Genomic DNA, 14,758 nt, shown 5'->3' on the forward strand with positions numbered 1-14,758 from the left:
TTGGTAATGTGGAGTCAGAGTGTGTTTTGAAATTTAGTTGTGCATTGAGTATGTGTTGTGGGTGTGTTTTTATGTGTCTTTATATTTCGTACTGGTCTAGTGGATTTAATTTGTGGTTTTTCGGTTGAATATGTAGGATTTTCATGTCTGTTTTCATGTTGCTGTAGCTGTGGTTGGTTTTTGTGATATGTTATGCGTTGTGGAGAATTGTGTGATTTGGTTATAGTGTTGGTACAGAATATGAGTTGGCCAAAGGACTCAGTCCACGACGAATTATGGCGATTATCATCATCATCAGCAGCAGGATCATCATCAGCAATACTCCCCACGATGGTGTAGCTGTTCAAAGACAGAAAACTGTAGATTTTGAGGTGTTGTCAGATCCTCAGCATGGCTTTCTTCTTGAGAGAAGTAAAGCTGTGGGTCCCGTGTCGTAGATTTAAGGCATGTAAAAGAATCCTGTCTTTGATAGAAGGCTATCGGCAAAATTTGTCGGCCATTTTTCGCTCACGTTGAATTTTGACACAGAGTGATCTCTGCAGTTGAAAGCGTGCTAATAAATTATCCCATCATCGTGATGCACATGGGGAGCTACGATAGGTAGCGAAAATCCGGTTTCGCAAACCAGCTGGGGGGATCATCGTGCTAACCACACGATATCTACATTCTGGTTGGATGATCGTCAACTTGTGCTCCGGCATGCGGACGTCAGTCCAGCAGCTGGCTGGTCGGTCTTGGCTCTTCATGGGCTGTAGCGCCACGGATTTACTTTACTTCCTGCAACATAAGAGAGAGTTGCCTGCCTCATATAGGCTATGTAAATTGAACAGATTGCATTCACAGTATTCTACTCTCATTAGCGAAACTAAGCAGAATGGAAGCTTAGCCTGTTGCGGGCTCTTCGCGTTTATATGACTCTGCAGAGGCGGAGTTGAACAGAAGCCGCTGTAATGTGGATCTCATGCATGATACACCCCATTAAAGTTCAGTTATGAGAAGGACAGTCATTACTTGAAGGTTATTGCTAATTTGTGTATACAACGATATTAAAACTGCACACGTAATAAACGGACTGGATTAAAGACAGCATGTTGACCTTGTGTAATGGGACCTTTTGATTTAAATCTTGGCCGGAAATGTTCCGGTTTTTCCACATTTTTCCCTTATAATGTACCTTTGTCCTCTGATTGAGATTCTGGCTGATATGTACATCTATTATCAGGCAGTACATTCCACTTGACCCCATCGGTAATCGAACCCGCGACTTGTCAGCTTGTACCGCAACATCTTAACTGGGATATTACCGCGTGGTCCTAGTCATTTTTTTATTTTGGGAATAAGAAATTAAATAATTTAATTTTCGGAAAAATTTTATTGTAAAGTTTCGAATTAAAAACAGCAGTTTTATTTCTACGTAAAAAAATTGAAAAAAAAAAAAATTATGCAAATGTGCAGATATTTAATCGGTAAATATCCAGATTATACTAGATATAATTTAACGTAATGCGTCATTTAGAAATACTTTAAGGTATGAGACAATTTTTAGGTGCATAGTTTGCACACTATCACACATTTGTGGGGGGGGGGGGACGTATATGAGTATAAGTGCACACATCTAAAGAATGGTTTTTGTAAGGAGCTTGACTTTTTACTTGTAGATTTTAATAACATAATCTTTAAAATAGACTGTTACATACTCTAATTAAGATTCGTAAGTTATGTAAAATAGTTGAAATTTTTACATGGATATAATACTCTACTTTTAATGTACCGGAACTTAGGTTGTGAAAGTCTAGGCCTACATAAAATTTCAGTGTTCTAACATAATTTATTTTTGGCATATGTGCACTCCTATTCGTATGTGCAAATTTAAAAATGCTTTTCAACATACTGTGTAATAGTGACATGTGTATACTTAACGATTGTGTTTACCTCCTTAAAATATTTCTAGATCATCATTTATAACTAAAAGACTAGATCAAATTGTGACTGCAACTTTTTGTGCATCTTCAGTTTAATGAGTAGCGAATTTATAATGAGTTTATTCCAAGCTTTCGCATACACATCCCTTAAATTAAAACTTGTATCGCGTGAAGCAGTGTTTGTTACATTATACTGTAGTTGAGTATTTGAAAATAGAAGTATTAAGAATAAGAATAAGTATGGAAATTTTCCGAGCAGTGAATAGTAAATTCATATTCAAAAGATGTGAATATTTTGAGACAGCACTTAATTTATAAATGAAGTAGTGATATACCGCTTTATTACAATAAGTATCGAATGTATCGTAAATACAGTCTGATTGTCGTGTATCGATGAATTTCGATCCTCTGCTCTCAACGCGCCTTTTTTTGCGGCATTGTGCCTGGTGTTGGTACCGGTATGTTAAAACATTGGTTCATAGTGTTGGTGTGACCGAGTTAAATCATCATGCCTGCTTCGGGGTGGGGACAGGTGTCTTTTTTATCCATCTCCCCTCCTTTCTTTTTCATCGTGTATGACTTCAAGCTAACTCTCCGTCGACGTTTTTGGAACAGGACGTATGTGCAAGTATACTCCCCATTGTATAGATTTTAGACCTAAGAAGAAAGGTCTTGAAGTTGTTTGGTGAGTACGAGCAGACAACGTAGGCAAGCAAGCAAGCAAGCAAGCTGGCAACGAACGAGAAGGCTGGCGGCTGCAGTCAGGTAGAGTGGTCGAGGCAAGCTGGAGGAGGAAGGGGTACAAGCGACAATCACCTTCGTCGCTCGCTCATCACTTTGCATTCCAACACACCTCTTTCTCCTACCTCCAGGTAGTGTTGCAAATTGTCTTGAATAACATACCTGTACGAATTGCTCATCGACAGACATGCGGGAGTAATCGTAGAGAGACAAAGGTGTTGATGCGGTGTCGAAGCACAATGTGGCAAGAAAGTTACTGTTAACTGAAGAGAGAACACGTGCCTTCAGTTCTGTGTGAGAAGTGTTACACTTAGTGATACTTAACAGAGTGATTCTTCTTTCAAACGTATCGTTCTTGATGGTGCTTACAGTATTTGACTGTGATATCTTTTCTTGTTTTACTGTCTTCTTTGTGCATTTAAACGAAAAGTGAGTGGTAGTTGGAGATAAGATCGTAAAATCTTTACAGTGTGAGTGCAGTGTAGTGTTTTTTGTTATTACCTACGAGTAAGTGTAGTGCACACCGACCTCTTGGGAGTGGTATAATTCTTCCATACGTTCCTGGATCTGCAATAATGGGTCAAAATTCCTCGACGCATCACGAGCCTTTGGATAGAGCAAAAGCTGCTCGAAGATCACTCAAACATGTAAAGGTAAGTCCTTCATTCCCTGAAGGGAAAACATACAAATTCTACTCGAATAATTCCTTTAAAGAAAAACAACACTACTAATAAATTATACTGTTTTAGGTTAGTTTACTAAACAATTGCATTACCAGGCTAAACTAGTGCTGAGGTAGTTCCCCTCGTACTCCGCTTATACTCCTTGCATATACGAATCTGTGACAGATTACATGTGGTTAGTTTAGGCTTTTGTTATGCCTTGCATATACGATTAACTACACCTCCAACAAAAATAATTTCTTATAAATTTAACGATTTTCACTTCCGAAATTACCAGAACTACCTCAGCGCTAATTTCTCCATTCAGAAGGTTTATTGTATGTAACAGGTGATATGATCTTGGTTGATTGATATAATTATAATTAATATGCAGGTAGGTGTAACGGTTTCAGGAACTTTCACTCGACTTATCACTGAAGGAATTACACACTTTTTCACTACCTGAACTTTTGTATTCGTTCGAAATTTCTCTTACATTCTCGTCTATTACAGCTAGACGCTTTCTGTAATATTATCTCGTAAAATAGAAGAAATATTAAAAGAAAAGTCCGTAAAATATAGCCTAGGGGTTGTATGCAACGAACATAATATACTGTATAGACCACCGAAACAAAAATCTGCATTAATTACGAAACAGAAAATAATATATTGAATTGAAATCTAAATAATGTAGGTACTGGTATTTTTAGGGAAATAAAAATCAATGAATTGCTGAAATAAACACGTCTGAGAATTGCACATATTCTAAAAAAAAAAGTGTCTTATCAAACAATGTAGTACACGATGTATTATTTTTGAAAGATTACATTTTGTAAATCAGCGTTTTTACGCGAAATCGTTCTGTAGAGGTAATCAGAAAAGTAAGATCTGTAGAAAGAATAACACATAAAAATTTCGAAAATATATCAAGCCATTATTAATGATCGCCATAAAAAAGGAACACATTGACAAGCAAAAATAATTATTCAGTTAGAACTATAACAAAGAAACTAAGCCTCAGACAGATTAAATCGGGATTACAAGGTAATATGACAGCATTGTTTTTTAATACATATAACGTGGTGGATTTAAGAATGTTGATTGATGTAAATTGCTGTCAAACGTAGGGGAAACGTTTCAGGTTCGGAAAAATTCCCGATATGAAACTCCATGCGGTGAATAGTAGTGGCGATAGCAGTAATTAGTAGTAGTTGTAGTGATAATAATGAAAATAATATTACTGCGACTTCACATACAGTAGCCTATGTTGTTTTTAAGTGATGTGGATGTGCATGTTGAATTTTGTTTTATTTGTTTTCTGATTTGCTTTGAAGTTCTCGTTTATTTTCTTTGCCATGCAACCATAGAAGCATTAGAAAGTAATACATATTCTGAAATTTTATTTATGTTTGTAGAAAAGATGGTAAAAGTGCAGAATGCGGGGTGATATACGGAAAATATTTGGCCTTTCATTCCCACTTTTTTATGTGTGAGGGAAATAACAGTTTTTTGGTCCAGGGTAAATACTCGTCTTTAATAGCTGAATTTTATTTTACATTTTTCCATATATTTCCATAGTTATATTATGACTACACAAAATTTGAATTTAATTCCTTTGCGTTTATTGTTTTAAAGCTCATTGTTATTTCATTTAGTCTACAACTAGCAATACTGAAAGTTAGAACAATGTAGTGACCATTGAGTAAAACAGTAAGTCTACATTGTAAGGGGTCTACTAAAAAAAAGTAAGATTGGTTGCAATAGATTTTGGAATTTTTAATATCTGGTTAAAGAACCAGCTTATGGAAAAGTGCGACTTCTTCATTGCAGATAAAATAATATTAAAAGATAACTGTTCGTACCACTCTAAGTAAGGGTATGATGAAAATTTACCTTGAATTTTACATTAACAAACAATGGCGCGTACATAAGAGTAGTTACCTTCTTCTGTGAATCTCTATCCACTCATGTATATGCGATGTATGTCGTGCACACAACGTGCTGATTGAAACCGTCTACTGAAGGCCGAGGGCTAGTCAATTTTTCGATAATCTTTTTTTTTTTTTTTTTTTTTTTTTTTTTTTTTTTTTTTTTTTTTCAAGGTTTAATTTCGCAATCTTTCAGTTAGAATGGGCAACGATTATTTTTTGTACTGTATCTGCTGTGGAGATCAGTGTGCGAAGTTTGAGGAAAAACTTTCGACATGAGCTCATCAACTGTTCCCTTTTTAGCAGTGGTACGAATATACAGGGACATCGTTTTATTTTTACTAACATTTTTAATATTAACTTGCCTATACCTCTGCATCAACGCCGTTTGCTACCCCCTTCCACGACTGGAGTACGATGATACTGGCGTAATATACAAACAAAACACTTTACTAGGTATAGGAGGGAAGAAAAGTATTAACAATGAGTGTTTTTACTCACGAACTGAGCTGTCCATGTGGACGTATTCATTATGCAGTGTATATTATACTGTCTACAGCACATTAGCGTACAATATAGAGAATGAAGTTAAATTGAAAAATAATCATAATATGGATATTTAAACACATTTTTTTAAAATGGTGGCCGTTCATTTCGATAAAGGCTTCAGTTCTAATGTGCATATTATCGCACTATAGACTATTGTACGTAATTCCAATTACCAGGTTCGTGCTTCGTATCAGTAACTCATGTTGAAATAATTCTGTATCTACTCTATAAAAGAGTAGCTTACGTACTGTAAGTTTAATCTTCACTTCTGCCCGATCCGAAAAGATAAAATTACTCAGACATGCTATCTACTGTCCGTCCAAGTGGCTACGTCGCAGCGTCGTAGAAAGGGAGGAAATCACATGCCAGTTAATTACTTAACGAGGCCCTTTTATTTAAGTTATTTTAAACAGTTGTATAATATTACGTAGACGTCCAGTTCCTAACAGAAATTAATGTTCTCAGAAAAGAGCTAAGACAGTCCAGCCACTAGCTGGCGAATAGAAGCAGGTGGGGGAAACCGGGATACGACGTAGGCAAGTGGACGACAGTACCTGTACGAAAATGATTCAATATTGAAAGCTCTTTCGTCACTGGAAAACGCGAACATATTTTTGGAACGTACTGTTTACTATGACCGTAAGGCTATTAGTAGAAGGGATGGGAGTGAAGTACATTGAAAAACTGAGGTACGATAAAAATTGAAGTAAAAATGAAATAATGCTCCTGTACAAGAGTACATATTAAGTATATATTCAGATAATATATCATATTTCTATTATGTTACCTGCCAATTAAATGTCTTCGAACGTCACTTTCGTGTTTGGGCGTGCCATAAAGGTGCCGAATATTTGTTGTGCGTAGTTCAAAAGTTGATTAAAGATTAAACATTGGAGTTACAGTAATCTATTCTTACCAGTTTGATGTACGTATTTCCAAGTGAAGCAAATACTTTGCTGTCTTCAATGTAGAAAATTTGTGTTATAACTTTTCCAGCATAAATTTCCGTATTTTGTATAAATATAGATGCCATCACACAGTTTTAGTAGGCCTATAATAGTATCCCGTAGTACGTACCCTCATTAACGTTTTTGCTGCAGTATATATAGGCCTAATGATTATTCAGTGCATAAAGCGTACTCATTATTAATCAATTCATAGAGTGTACTCGTTTCTCCTTGCAACATTGTCCTGCCGATTTTTTTTTTATTCAAAAATAGAAACCGGAATGCAATGCTTATTGTATATACGGCATGCAATTCATATTATTTCATACGAAGTAAGTATTCTTTGACGATCAGGAAGATATGTTTAAAGAATTTTACTTCCTGATAAGTGATAACTAGTCACGTATAGACAACTTACTGTTTTTTGTGTTTTCAAAACTAGTGAAGTGTTGATGTACGGTATCTCATAAAATTTCTTATGTAGATTATTGAAGTTAAGCGGAGATGTATGTATCATTGCATATTTAAACTAATCAGAAAAAAAGAGCAGAAGGTAGTACTTATGAATAGTTAACGAGTGTGTCTTTTATCATTATTTGACAACTTTATCCTAGTTATTTAGGTTAACTATGAAATAATACTTTCTTAACGAATTGGGGAAGATATATGCTTTGGAAATACGGTAAAAAAATACTGGTATTGATGTGTGTCGTGCATGGTTGCCTAGTTTTATTAGTACTGGCCAAAATTGACAACAGCGCGCAAACCCTACCCATTTCTTTGCCAGCTGTCATACCTCCTCCTGAATACAATAGCATAATAACTCTGGTTCTGATGCTTTAAAGCAGGGGTCGGGAATTTTTTTATTACACTATCCACCTCTACAGTAGATAGGTTTCCCTTGTTTAAATTCGTGGTACGACTACAAGCAAACACATTGAACGTAATATCTTCAGTTGTAACAGCTTCATGAAGTGGATGATGAGTGGTCCATATGGTGTATGAAATTATCTTAATGTAACACCAGCCGAATTTGTTAATTTCATGCTTATATTATGAACTATTACAGCCTTTATCATTATCTTCATCCACTTTCAAGGATTAATTCACCGCCATTGAATTCTTTTACGTTCTCTTTGAGGATTCCGAACCAACACTATAATCTATAAATCAGGAAGTGGTTCATCTACACATGTCAGTACCATGTCCGTTCAGTTTCGTGAAATTTCGTCAGTCATGAATATTACGGCTTCTGATAATTTGATTGGAACGCATCTACATATCTGGCGCAGTGCCGTACTGTAGCCCTCAGTGTCAATTCAGTATCCGTGTGATATTTTTGTATCGTCGTCAACGATATTTTTGCTGTTTCAAAGAAGCGTTGTTGTGTGTTTTGCCTATACTGTTTTCGTGTTTGTCGGAGGCGTCATTTGGAGAGGGGGAGGGACACGGGGCAGTTGCCCCCCGTGTTTAAGATTAAAAATATATAATTGAGTAATACTTACTTACTTACAAATGGCTTTTAAGGAACCCGAAGGTTCATTGCCGCCCTCACATAAGCCCGCCATCGGTCCCTATTCTGTGCAAGATTAATCCAGTCTCTATCATCATATCCCTCCTCCCTCAAATCCATTTTAATATTATCCTCCCATCTACGTCTCGGCCTCCCCAAAGGTATTTTTCCCTCCGGTCTCCCAACTAACACTCTATATGCATTTCTGGATTCGCCCATACGTGCTACATGCCCTGCCCATCTCAAACGTCTGGATTTAATGTTCCTAATTATGTCAGGTGAAGAATACAATGCGTGCAGTTCTGCGTTGTGTAACTTTCTCCATTGAGTAATACTACTAAAGTAAAAATGGAAGAAGTGTACCTTCAGTATTAAAATATTCCATCTTTTAAACGCTTAAGAAATAATAGTAATATGCGTTACAAGAGCGGTATGTTGAAGTTTTCATGTTCGAGGAAAAGTTTGAAAAAGCGAATCGTAGTTGAGCGAAGGTCGTTTATTACATACCTGAAAGAGGAATTTCTAATTAGTTGCAATGAAATCTCCATCTTGGTTTCTGTTCAATGACTGCAATTTTGCAAAACAAAAATATCTATCTTCAACATTGTTGCTTTAAAATGTTTTTTGTGTTTACTATACTCCAGCAGGCCGTGATATACGTCTGTCTTATTTGTCCCCCAGTCTATAAATTCGAACTTAAAACAAACGGCGTCCTTAATGTTACATGCATCACGAAATGCAGTAACTTTAGTGGAGTTGTAGAGTTTATTTAATTTTTGCAAATATTTAAAAACAATAATTAACAGTGCAATTTAGGTGAAATTGCAGTGGTAAGTTTCCAATTTATAATTATACTATATTGAACGTCTCTAAAAATAATATGTTAAAAGCCTAAAGCAGTAAAATGAATATGTCACTTAAGCGGTAAGAAGAGGGAAATTGTTATGTGTGTTCGGTTGGGAATACTGAATGTGGAATTTTAGACTTACCGCGGGTTGGTTTTGTGCGGAAACCAAGCAAATACGCACGATCTCGCACAAAAGATATTTGTTGGGGCTAATTCGGTAAATTGTTTGTGGTAATGACATATCATCCTGCAGTGCCTTGTCCCGTGATGAATACTCCAGAAAATTTGGTGTTTTAATCCACTGCGTAATATATTAATATTTTGAGCATATAAAATTAATTTATTAAGACTAGGTCTAATTATTGTCAATTCCCGTCTAGGACTGTCTAGTTTTTTTTTTTTTGGCTGTTATTTAGAGTAGACAGTATGTGCAACCAAACCCATTTCTTTCGGAATTAGTGGTATTATTACTTTACTGCTTACAGAATTTAAGATATGTGTTCAGGCAGGGAGGGTCTCATCTGTCATCACTCATCAGGGTTTCTTGATAAGTGACGACCTGTTAAAAAGATTTTGGAGACAGTTTGAGCGACTACTGTAAAGGCTTAAAAATACGTAGCTTACACAGGTGCAATAAAACGTGCAGAATTAGACTTAGGAGTGGATTTTACAGGTATTGTTTCTGAATTAATACAATTTCTAAGTTTCTAAAATTAAAAATTTTGCTACATCCGTGAGAAAGGGACTATTTTGACTCCGTCTATAAATATGTATGTAATTTAGCAAATGAAAGTAAGCATTTAAGATAGGCTAATTTTTACAACTTAGCTGCATAGCCGATCACAAGAAACAAATGCCATGTGCCGAAGGAACAATGCCATTTAGTTATATTTTTATAGTCAAGTTAACCCCAGCTATCAAATTTACCCCATTTTACGGTAGGGAAAATAGTTCGTTTCAGAGAAAATATACAATATACCATATAAGACCTTCCCTAAAAATATTGCTCTTCCCCCCCCCCCCCGAGCAAAAACTGAAATGACGCCCTGATGTTTGTGAAAAGAAATGTGATCATTTCAAAACTGCTTACCGTTCCTTCGGGGTTATAGCATATCTCCAGAGGGTGTCTTATTTTACTGAACAATATGTTAGAACAATTTTCGGACATTCAGAAATACAAAAAAAAATGTTTTCGTCCCACCAGTCACTTCCTTCACTTTCTGATTTCTTTTATGCCTTGTGTACTCATTTCCGTTTCTTCCCTTGATGCACTTTTTCTTCTTCATTCGAAATTATGGCGATCACTGCCAATTTTCGTCTATTTCACCATTTCGAAAACCACTGACTAAAAATTGGTAATCACGGAAGACACTGATACTGACCTAAACTGACGCGACATCAATAATGATATTGTGTGAATGGACCTTATTTCTGTACTGAACAAACACAAAACAAAAATCTAGATTTGACAAAGCGTATTAACTTACATAATTTGGAAACACACTTAAAAGGTAAAATGATTTACATTTGAAACGGTTAGGGAATCGAATATACAAAACGTCAGAAAAATTTACACCTAAGTAGCATATATGCTCATTTGTAGTTAAGCAAGGGATAGTAGTATTATCAGATATATTACGGAAATATTATTGATTACGGAATTTGAGACAGTCCAGTGCAACATCGTATTTTGTAATCGTAACTACAGATTCTTATGTCGTCTAGTAAAGTGTCTATGAAATTGAACTATGTTTTTCAAGTTTATTAAACGTCTGGGTGACATTATTTAGTTCTTAAATTTTCAGTTTTAATTGGTTATTCATATTGTTGAAGTTACAGTACACAAAAATCACACATGACTGTAATAATTGAGTGTTGAGGTGTAGTTTGTCATGAGCTATGTGGGTTGAAGTATTAGGAGTAGAATTGCCTCTATCGATAACAACATTACGGACTTGGAGGAGCATGAGTTCAAGGGCCTGATGAAGATGTAATTTTTTTATTTTATCGTTAATTTTTAGAATGACTCCAGGGTTCACTTAGCCTGCTATAAAGTTTAGTATCTTATTTTTCGTTGAGATTGAAGAAAGCCGGGACAATGTCCTGGTATTTCTTTCCAGTGTCGAGGTAGAGAAAAGACTGAACAACCATGTCCTTGCTTTCTATGTTTTTCAATGATATGAGTCAGTAGTCACTAAGATTTTCTGAACTGTTGACTACATTCGATACCCAGCCTTAAACAGGCGAAACCCAGTTCCATTGAATTTCATGTGACTAACACGTTTGAACTTCTAATTATACAGTTACCACTCATACAGTTACAATAAACAATTCCGGGATCTTTTCACTTCTTGTGCAATCCGCTGAAGTAATACAGTGCTTAGTCTTTCTCGTGAAATTGTGACAGGTCTTTGCGCGAAACAGCGTTGTTGGTTAAAATCTTGAGGTTAGCAACAACTGCACCCATTTTCGAAGCGTTTGTCGCAAAAAGTTCCTAGTTGTGAATTCTTTGTGGGTAAATCGACAAGAACTCCCGAACCAGTTGGCCTTGACTCATGTTGGAAGCTAGATGGATGGAAGAAACCCTTCTGGGGATTCTGGTTTCTAACTCGCTCGAGATAGGCTGTATAAGCGACTTCATTGAATTAAATATCATGGTGGGACTGGATACTCTCAGAGATGAAGCTGCAACATCGAAAGGGATCTTGATATTCGTTTTGTGAAATCTTCCTTTTTCGCGGTCCTTTGCAACTGATTTATTTTGCTGTCGTGGTCAGCTTTCCTCGATTTACGATATTTTTACTCCTTCTGTTTAGTATTGTAAACTTCTGTTTGCAAATTGTTTGTCCATTCACTGTACCAGCGATTTTCTTCTTTCTTTTCCCTTCTTTCTCCCGTTCTCCTCCTACATCAAACATCAAAGTTTGAGCCATTCCGATCTTGTAAGTCCATCTTGTTCTCTCATATTTGTTTTAAATCTTTCTACATTTGCAGTCCCTTTTGGCAGGTATGGATGTAATACAGTTTCAGCTCATCGCTTTTGCTCATATTGTGATTATCTTTCATTATGTCTGTGCTCCATTTTGTTCTCTTAATTATATACCTGCAACTGATTTCTGCTGCGTCTATCCTTTTATTTGTGGATATTTCTGTTTCGGAATCATACTCAGTCTTATAAAACTTGTGTCTTGTGCCTTACTTGCAGAAAGTTACTTATAATGCCTGCACATAGGCCTACGCGTATTTAAGAATTGAAAACCTAACATTTTAAATGTGCTAAGTGCCAATTTTTCTAATTTCATTTTATTCAATCAAAGGGATGAATATCCATATGAGAATATACTAAATTGTCCTTGTTGTAGCTCAACTGTAAGTGACTCATTCGTGCGCCAAAACACGGTGTTGTAGGTATCGCAACATGAATTTCGCAGTGTGTTTTTCATCGATATCTCAGAAAGTTGTTTCTGGCACTTAGCATATTTAGAATGTTGGGTCTTGAATTGCATTAATTTAATTTAAAATCTAAATGTATAGGGTTATTTAAAAGTAACGAAAGATTTTAAAGTCCTTTAAATTTGTTAAAAAATACGTTTATAGAAAAAAAAAACTACAGTTCTGTCGTAAAATAATGACTTTCATTCATGTATAAACCGATTTCAAAATAACCATAGCAGAATTCACAACGTTTTCTGGGGACTTTGATCTACTACAACTTTTTTTATCTGCCACGAAACCGGTCTCCAAATTATTTTACAAGCTTCCACAATGACGACACATTTCATTGTAAATGTCTCAATCCATTCGAGCTCTAAATATTCTCAGTAAGCTGGAATAATCTCTGTTGCGTTCACAGTAAAGGCTGGTCCACAATAAACCGGGAACGGAAACGACAACGAGTACGAGAGCGGAAATATTGTTAAAATAAAAGTATTTAATTGCGGCAAGCTTCTCGTTAATTGTGAATGCTCACATTTAAATACATTTATTTTAACTATTTCTGATCTCATTCTCGTTGTCGTTTCCGTTCCAGGTTTATTGTGGACCAGCCTTTACACTGAATAAGGCTATTTCGCATTCGTATATCCAAAATCATTATTTTCTAGTAAGCCGCAACCCTCCTATACCTTAAATATTGACGTGCTACCAATATCAGCACATCTCTCCGCTTCCGTGTACACGCCACTGATGATGTCCACCGGAGTAGTGGACGAAACTTTTGGTTGCATTACCAACAGACCACTGCCCTCTTAGCCGGATAATACCAATGCTTTCCGGTATGAATTTGCAATATTTATTTTTAACTTAAGAATATCTTGAATTGCTTTTATTTATTCCATTTGGCATAGCAACAGTAATGGAGGAATTGAAACAGAAGTTTCTATGAAAATAAATAAAATAGTCTTTCTTTATTCCTATTATATCCTCTGATTGAGGTTCTGGCTGATATGTACCTCTATTATCAGGCAGTACATCACACTTGACGATGTCAGAGGAAGAACAATTGTTTGCATGCATCTGAAGTCTAATTAGTGTAACATGTACTAATCGGCGATGTATGCAATGGAGGGGGAAAGGAACTGGCCACCCTATTCCATTATCTCCTGGCCTAGTTGCCTCGTAGTGGTGCGTTCTTGGTATCACTAGTGAGGTTCAGACCTGTCTTCGGACAGTTGACTAAAATTAAATTATGGTTTATTTAACGACGCTCGCAACTGCAAAGGTTATGTCAGCGTCGCCGGTGTGCCGGAATTTTGTCCCGCAGGAGTTCTTTTACATGCCAGTAAATCTATTGACATGAGCCTGTAGCATTTAAGCACACTTAAATGCCATCGACCTGGGCCGGGATCGAACCCGAAACCTCAGCACAAAAGGCCAACGCTATACCGACTACGCTACCGAGGCCAACGACAGTTGACCAAACAACAACAACAACATCCCTATTACCTAAACGAACTCCGGATCGAATCAATATTAGAATATACACTACAGAAGCACAGAAAAAACGATAAACCATGTCAACAGGACGAATAACAGCAAAATCCCAAAAACGATTCTCCGTTACAGACCACAAAGGAAAAGATCAATAAGACGTCCTGCAAAAACTAACCTTCCTAAACTGCATACCTATGCCAAATGATTAGTAGTGACCTAATGACAATTACTGATCATATCACAGTTAATCACAAGATTACCTCTTCTATAATCTATGTTAAATTTCGGCCCATACTTGCAGTTTCGTTAGCTCCCGTCAATACGTTGTGTGAAGTTTATGTAAACAATCTTCTTCTAGTGTATGTATATATCGATCGTCTAGTCCAAAAGTGCGACAACTCAAAAAAACAAGTTTTGAGATATCTTCAGTTAAAAGTTTCAAATAAATCACCTAGAAAGGAATAGATTTCTAGTTCATAACCACGACAATTAAACGATATTTCATACAAGTTGAGAGGATGCGAAGGCATTTCTTTCCCCTTCTACTTGCCCTGAGTCCGTTAGAAGCAGACCGGTAGCTGTTACCTCTTATACCTGCACCCCCCAAGTTGTACACACAAGAAAATAAAATATTAAGTAAAGTACATAAGTTGATATAAAATACAGCGACACAGATGTTCGACAATTACATATTTCAGTATATTTTAGTGGCGTTCT

The 14,758-nt window shown here is 36.3% G+C and overlaps 1 protein-coding gene across 3 annotated transcripts in view; it reads left to right on the forward strand.

Moving 5' to 3' along the window:
• Positions 1-14,758, forward strand: part of numb (NUMB endocytic adaptor protein) — an 847,398-nt gene that overhangs the window by 257,855 nt on the left and 574,785 nt on the right. Inside the window, exon 2 of one of the 3 annotated variants that reach the window (XM_069830643.1) lies at positions 2,795-3,316. The exons of 1 other annotated variant lie outside the window; for it this stretch is intronic. In XM_069830643.1, coding sequence (XP_069686744.1) covers positions 3,239-3,316 — 78 coding nt within the window. In that variant the 5' untranslated portion in view covers positions 2,795-3,238. Of the gene's footprint in view, positions 1-2,649; positions 3,317-14,758 lie in introns of those variants that run through there. One more of the 3 variants, XM_069830642.1, reaches the window with a different exon arrangement.

Source organism: Periplaneta americana, chromosome 7 (assembly GCF_040183065.1).
Source record: "Periplaneta americana isolate PAMFEO1 chromosome 7, P.americana_PAMFEO1_priV1, whole genome shotgun sequence".
In the NCBI taxonomy this organism is placed as follows: domain Eukaryota; kingdom Metazoa; phylum Arthropoda; class Insecta; order Blattodea; family Blattidae; genus Periplaneta; species Periplaneta americana.